Source organism: Gracilinanus agilis, unplaced genomic scaffold (genome assembly GCF_016433145.1).
Source record: "Gracilinanus agilis isolate LMUSP501 unplaced genomic scaffold, AgileGrace unplaced_scaffold53361, whole genome shotgun sequence".
Taxonomy (NCBI): domain Eukaryota; kingdom Metazoa; phylum Chordata; class Mammalia; order Didelphimorphia; family Didelphidae; genus Gracilinanus; species Gracilinanus agilis.
Window position 1 is genome coordinate 4,214 of NW_025388423.1, and position 7,595 is coordinate 11,808.

The window sequence follows — 7,595 nt, forward strand, 5'->3', positions numbered from 1 at the left end:
CTTTATATATATATATGTATATATATTCAAAATTACTTGCTATACTGACATGACTTTCAGTTAGTTTTTTTTTTTCCTTAAGGCTACAAAGATTTCAAATGTGTTGAGAATTCTAGACCACTTAATGCAAAAATTAAAAAAAATATTCTCCAGTAAAAAGTAAGAAATAGCATTTGTTATTAGCTTTTAAGTGAAATATTGTCCCAATTACTAAGTAAATTATGTTACGTGAGAATAGGGAAGACAAGTTATCAAATATCAAATTTTGCTTTGTTTATACCCCTCATTAAAAAAATGTGCATTTCCCCCCAACTCCCAACAATGCCAATTATGAAATCAAAATACTTTTTTCCATCAGGTTGGCGGGGGAGGATAATACTGTCCATAATTCCAGGGATTCTGGTAATTATATTGATACCAGGCACTATAATTATATGCAGCTTGGTTAGCTTGGATGTCTCCATCTATCAACTGAGTAGATGCTAAACTTGCATCTTCTGTGTGTACTTTTTTTTCATCTGGCTCTTCTGCCCCATTTTCAGCTTTCCTTTTTAAAGAGTCTTGTTCCTTTAAGAGTAAGAAGCTTGTTCACATCAGAACCAAAATCTTCTAGAAACTCCACTTTTCTCTGAGAAAATGTAATTCTCATTTTAATAGGCAATGAACCATGTATTGCCTTGTCAAAATAGGTGAGAATATTGTCTTCATTTTGTTTGAGGTCCCCACTATATTCCATTTCAAGTAAATTGAGGTATAATTTTGTGTTCTCTTTATCTCTCTCAATGGCTTCCAAGAGCACTTTTCTTGATTTTGGAAGGTTCTTCTGTATCTTGAAAAGATGTCGAGCTAGTTTTATAGCATAAAATGAGGATTCATTATTTGATTTGGCATTCTTTTTTTTTTTTTTTTAATTTTAAACCCTTAACTTCTGTGTATTGACTTATAGGTGGAAGAGTGGTAAGGGTGGGCAATGGGGGTCAAGTGACTTGCCCAGGGTCACACAGCCGGGAAGTGGCTGAGGCCGGATTTGAACCTAGGACCTCCCGTCTCTAGGCCTGGCTCTCAATCCACTGAGCTACCCAGCTGCCCGATTTGGCATTCTTAACAGCATCCTGAAGCAACTGCTCAGCTTCCTCCATGTTTCCATGTCGTCGTTCTAAACTTACTCTCCTCAAACGAACCATGGCCAATCCTAAAACACATTCTTCAAATGTTCTCAGAATGCTCCTTGCTTCATTAATATTACCCTGCTGTTCTTCAAAAGCAGCCCATAGCATGTGAACCATGGGTTTCTTTGGAAGATGTATAATACAAGCCCTGCTGTAGACATGTCTCACTCCTTCGATACTATGGTTTTCCATGTACTTGGCATACTTAATCCAAAAGTCCTCATAGAGGGCACATGATATGACACATCTTTCAAAGAGCACCACAACACGTTCATGAGTCCCATTTTCAATTTCAAATTCTAAGTATTCTTTCCAATTTTTCAGTTGTGCTTTTTCCAATGGTTTCACATGGAAATAAGGTCTTTTAATACCTTCTTCAAATGTCCATCTTTTGCTAACCTCATGCTCATTATAATTAAACATTTCTTGATGAATTTCGATAATTCTATGTCTCATGTTTTCTATTTCAGTGATTAGCTTTGCAGGGTCTGTTATATCTTCAATTCCAGATGGTAAATCATCACCAGGGGGACCGTCATCACCACTGTGTCCATTTACAGAAGCCAGTTCTCTTCGTAACTGAATAAACTGCTCACTAGTTAAAAGATCTCGAGGCAAGTTATTCTGTACGTGTTCTTTACGTGTTATTCTGTACGTGTTCTGGAAATGATGACTATAGGGCTGTGTTGGAATACCAAGAATACGATCATATATTGTTGTAACCTCTCTCAGATTTCCCTGTTCATTTTCCCAGTTTATGTACATTTCCCATAATCTGTCAGATCGGAAATCTGTTCCTGCAGCTAAAACGGCATGCTGAAAAGTTCCTCTTACTGTATTATTTGTCTCAGGATCATCTGGGTCCAAAGTTTCTTTTAAGAAGTTTATATAATGAATCCAAAGATCAACACTAAGAGGTATTGCCTGAAGCCCTCGTCGATAAACCTCATCTGATTGTTTAATGTTGTCATGGCGTTTTTCAAGGTCTGCATACTTTTTCCAATAACCATAGCAATATGGATAATGTGTAAAAAATTTGTCAAACGCTTTTCTGGCAGCCAGCAAGTGATTCTCTTGTTCTACATACTGCAGCAAATATACCCAGCCAGTAAAATCTTGGAGATTATTTTCTACAGCTTTCCAAAACTTTTCATATTCTGGAGGAAATTGTGCTTCAGTGTCTGTCACTGGTAGTTCTACATTTGAAATTTCATTTTCCTCTGTATTTTCTTCATTCACATTGGGAGAGCCATCAGGTGACTGTTCCATTTCTATAACATTCATAATCTCAGTACTGAAATCAGTGGTCTGCTCTATGGCTACCTCAGAATCATTGCTTGCATTGCCATTGCTAGAATTGCTGTACTCATCCATATGAGCAGAATTCTGCATAGTTGCTGATGTATTCTGTTAAACAATGACCCCCAGAGAAGTCAGTCGCCGGCTCCCCGCTAGCGCCTCTACCTCGCCGCCTGACCCGAACTAACCTTAAGCTGGAAGCCGTTCAATGCCATTAAGGAGAGACTTGGGCCTAGATCCCCACAAAATGAGCCCACACAGCCACGTCTGCTTCGGCTGCCGCGGCTTCAGCTACTGCCTGAGTAGTCCACTTTTATTTTATTTTATTTCTTAAACCCTTACCTTCCTTCTTGGAATCAATACTGTGTATTGGCTCCAAGGCAGAAGAGTGAGAAGGGCTAGGCAATGGGGGTTAAGTGACTTGCCCAGAGTCAGACAGCTGGGAAGTGTCTGAGGCCAGATTTGAACCTAGGACCTCCCGTTTCTAGGCCTGACTCAATCCACTGAGCTACCCAGCTACCCCCAAGAGTAGTCCTCTTTTAAAAGGAACTTTAAATGATGTACTGGAATCAATGGCCAAGGATGTTGTGCCAATAAACATAGAGACTGGTGTCATGCTTCAAGGTTTAATAAATAGCTCATCATATATTCATAGTGACAATATTTAATTAAAGGACACCTAATTATCATATCCATACAATCTGCTTCTATCTTATAGGTTAAGAATGTGATAGGAAGACTGAGATATTTGTTATTATCCTGCTAAATCTAAGAGAATATTGAGAGTTTTCCCTGGGATGGAGGTAAATGAAATGGAGAAGGGAGTTAATTTATCATTTGGGGAAAAACAGGAAGGGTAGGTATCAAATAGAGACTGGAAAGCCCTTAATGCCACATAGGGATGATGACACTAGCTTTGTTGAAAAGATCAAACAAAATAATAGATATGGAAAGGCTTTGAAAACCATAAATGTAAGCTTTTTGGTGAAGGGACAAGAGATGATGTATGTATGTAATAGGAGGTGGGGAAGAGTTTCCAAATTTGTGATTTCATTGGTTCAAAGATCACTAGTAAACTCTTTCACAGTTCAGGCAGATTAATTCTTCTACCATTTGCATTCTAGAAAATTACCTAGACCCTTTAAGCCCATTCATCTAGGGAAGTAGATAGAGCTTTGGAGTTAAAACTGGGAAACCTGAGTTCAAATTCTACTTCTAACACTTTTTTGCTGTGTGATACTGAGTTATTTTATCTCTCTGTGCCCCAATTTCCTCATCTTTATAATGAGGATAATAATAGTATGTACCTAACAGGGTTATTGTGAGGATCACATGAGATTACATTTGTATAGTGCTTTGCAAAGTTTTAAGTGTTATGTAAATGTCAGTTATTTTTATTTTTATTTTATTATTATTATTTCTGTCTTCAAGATCTACTGGTTCTCTATTCTCTATATCATACTATTTATCAGGCTCTTTCCTGCAATGTAAGTAATTAACCAGGTAAGTAATTACCAATTTCCAGGAATCCTGTAGATTATAATCCTGCAGAAGGGATTCTTGAATTAGCTAGAAGGTGAGGCTAAATTAGTTCTGAAGCCCCTTGTGACTCAAAGATTCAGTGATTCTACCAGACACAGACATCAATACAACAAATGCAAGTATGAACATTGAACACTAATCAGGTCCAACCTTCTCTGCAACCTGGAAATGTTCCAGAGAGATAGAACAATTTCATCAGTGTCACCTACAATGCATTCCTAACAATAAATGGCAGGATAAGATCATCCAAAATGAGTTCTTGGAGAATAGCCCAAACATCAGCATTTAAGCCAGGTTGGCGATAACCCAATTCCACTGGGTTGGTTCTGTATGGCAGAATAGAGAGAGGCTGTTCTGTTCTAAGAGAAAGTAATGCAACAAAAGTAGAATAAAGAGAAGAAAAACTGCAAGTGTGAACTCTAAAAACACAGGTCTGTGGAATACTGAGAGAAAGCAAAACTCAGAGGCCATTTTCAGAGCAATCAGAGATGCAGTGGCTCATTTGGAAAGATTCAGGAATTGAACATAAAATTGAATATGAAATAAGAAAACCTGGGTTTGAATCTTAACTCTATTTTTTACTTCCTGTGTTTCCAAAAAGCAAATCATTTCCCCTTTCTTGGTCTCAGTTTTTTAAAGTATAAAATGAAAGAAATAGGTGGCATCTAAAGATCCTTCTAGCTCTTAGTCCATAATTACATTATGACTTCTATTACTTTAAATGACTTAATTAGGATAGACTCTCACATAGAGTGCCACTCTTGTAGGTCTTCATCATGGAGCACTAGAGCCAAAAAAATAATCACCTGATGGCTGATCTTTGGGAGGTTATGAGCCTCCCAAATAGGTGGTTTTCAATTTACAGACCTTCAGATTTCCACTCAGATGATAGTGAAATTTATTGACAGAAGGGACTTTAGAGATAATTAGGTAAATAAATACTTTGTATAAAAAGAGGCATATACTTTTGAGAATTCCTCAGACAGCAAAATCAAAGTAGTCAATACTTAAAGAAATTTATTCATACTATTTACTGGAATATCAAATACTAAAGCTGAAGCTTAAATACCTTGGTTGCATAATGAGAAAACAAGATCGATTGGAAAAGACCCTGATATTGGGATGGATTGAAGGCAAAAGAATAGGAAAATAGTAGAGAGTAAAATGGATAGATGGTGTCATGGAAACAATACACATGAACCAGAGAAACCATCAAAGATAATGGATGACAGAAGAGCCTGGTATGCCTGGGGTCACAAAGAATTGGAAAGGACTGAAAGACTGAACAACAACATAAAAAATAAGATATTTTTCAATAAAGCTATATAAGGAAATTAGTTTTGCTTGACTGCATATTTATTACAATAACTTTTTTCCTCCAATGGAGTAAAGTAGAAAATAGATTTTTGTCTACTTAAAATAAGTAAAAATTAGAATGGTGCTACAGTTATGAACTACAAGCATTTTCAGGTGAAGTCACTGCATTATTAACTTTATTTAACTATTTTTTCTTATTGTTGTGAAAGACCTTTTATGAATAGGAAATAATTTCTAAATCTTTGTAATGAATAAACAAAGCACATTAGCAAATTCTTTTTTAAAATGTACTATAACATGTTTTCAGAGATCCAAGATCACTTCCAAAGTTTGAGGCCTCCAAAAATTTATATTAAAATATGCTATTTCATATTAAAATTATTAAATGATCTAAATCACATAAGGAATAATACAAGGTAATATCAAGATGGTATTTTTTTGTGCTTAGCATTTTATTGCAGATGTGGGAAATAATAACTCAGTACTTTTAATGGTCCCAACAAGTTACCTAAGAGGAAAATTCCAGACAAACACCATATTTTAATATCACTATTCATCTACAGATATTCTGACTATAGCACGAAAATAATGGAATGCCACAATTTCTGAAGACCAAAATTGAAGAATGTCTCCAAAGTACTGATGCTATAAATGATAGCCATAATCATTCTACTACATTTTACCTGTAATGACTTGAATTCAGTATGTCATCAAAAATAACTATAATCCAGGAAATGCATTATTGGAGAAGTAGCTTGGCTAGTTATGTAATGAGAACAAAGTTCACATTCTGGACTAGTTTCTGTAATAGTTATAATAATTATTATATTATAAACAATATATGTAATAATTATAATAATTATATTATAAATATAATTATATGTAATAATAAAAATAATAATTATAAGTTTCTGTAATAAATATAAGGTCTGGAGCCTCAGTATCGGAATTAAAAGTATTTATTGAGAGAGAGAGAGAGACAGACAGACAGACAGACAGACAGAGACAGAGACAGAGACAGAGACAGAGACAGAGACAGAGACAGAGACAGAGAGGCAGAGATTAAGAGGTATCAGCCTAAATAGAACTGATTCTTCATATGGCTGGCTAAGGTCCTATCCCTACCTCAGTTCAGTATAGATCAAGAGCCAAGATAAGCCAGCACCTGAATGGCTTTGAGAACCAGTCAGTCCACATCTGGAAGCCAAGCCAGAGAAGCAAGCTTTCTGCCTGGGTTTGAGAACGCTTCTTGCCCACCAGCTTTCAAATGTCAGACCATAGCGATATTCTACAGTCATGCTGGTTTTGCCATGCTGAAGCTAAGGTGAGGGGAAACCAGGAGAGGCCAGCTTACAACACCTTACTCAGTAACAAGTAACACTCACCATTCAGTGGGATGGAAGTATTTTACTTCACACAATTCTATTCAATATTAAAAAAAAAAATTAAGGATTTTTTACCTTTTTTGTGTCATGGACTCTTGATGTTCTGTTGAAACTTATTGGTCCATTGTCAGAATAATATTTATAAATTTATAAAATGCATGATTATAAAGGAAAACAAATATATTCAAATGCAGTTTCAAAATATTTTAAAGCAAATTTGAAGAACCTCAGTTAAGAATACCTAGTGTAGTGGAAAGAATATTGAACAAAAAGTGAAAAGGCCTGAGTTCTTCTGGCTTGTTGCTACCTGAGTGACATAAAGCAAAATGCTTAGTTCCTTTGGAACTCAGTTCCTCATTGGAAAAAGAAAGTGATAGATATGATCACTAGGCTACCATCCAACTCTAAGCCTATATTATCCAATGTCAAAGTTTAGTGAAAGAACTCTAGCCTTTTGGCTAGACTATCTGTGAGAGATTAGAGATCTGTGATCTAATCCCTAGAATGAGCCAAGGTTGTTGGGTTGAATTCTGTACTAAAGGGAGGGAATAAAAAAGAGGGAATACTAAACTTATGGTAATCACAGACAGATTGAAGAAGTTAATGATAAGCTCTTAAAATTAACTTCTAAGGCTCTGAAATATAAACTCAGGGACATTTAAATTTAGTAAAATAACTCCTCCTCCTCCTCCTCCCTGGCGGCGGCGGCGGCGGCGGCGAGCCCCCGGGCCCGGGCCCAGCCATGCCTCCGCCTCCCTGGCCAGGCCGCGCGGGCCCTGATGCAGCTGCGGGCCCAGAGCGCGGGGGCGGCCCCAAGCGGGCCCGGGAGGCCGCCGAGCTGGAGCAGCAGCGGCGCCAGGAGCAGAAGCGGCGGCGGCGGGAC

The 7,595-nt window shown here is 37.1% G+C and overlaps 1 protein-coding gene across 1 annotated transcript; it reads right to left on the reverse strand.

Moving 5' to 3' along the window:
- Nucleotides 1-246: 246 nt before the first annotated feature.
- LOC123255859 (pre-mRNA-processing factor 39-like) lies at nt 247-2,561 on the reverse strand. The gene is given in 3 exon segments (XM_044684580.1): nt 247-577; nt 579-892; nt 1,098-2,561. Coding segments are annotated over 3 exon segments (2,001 nt in total). The 3' UTR covers nt 247-354.
- Between the last annotated feature and the right edge of the window lie 5,034 nt (nt 2,562-7,595).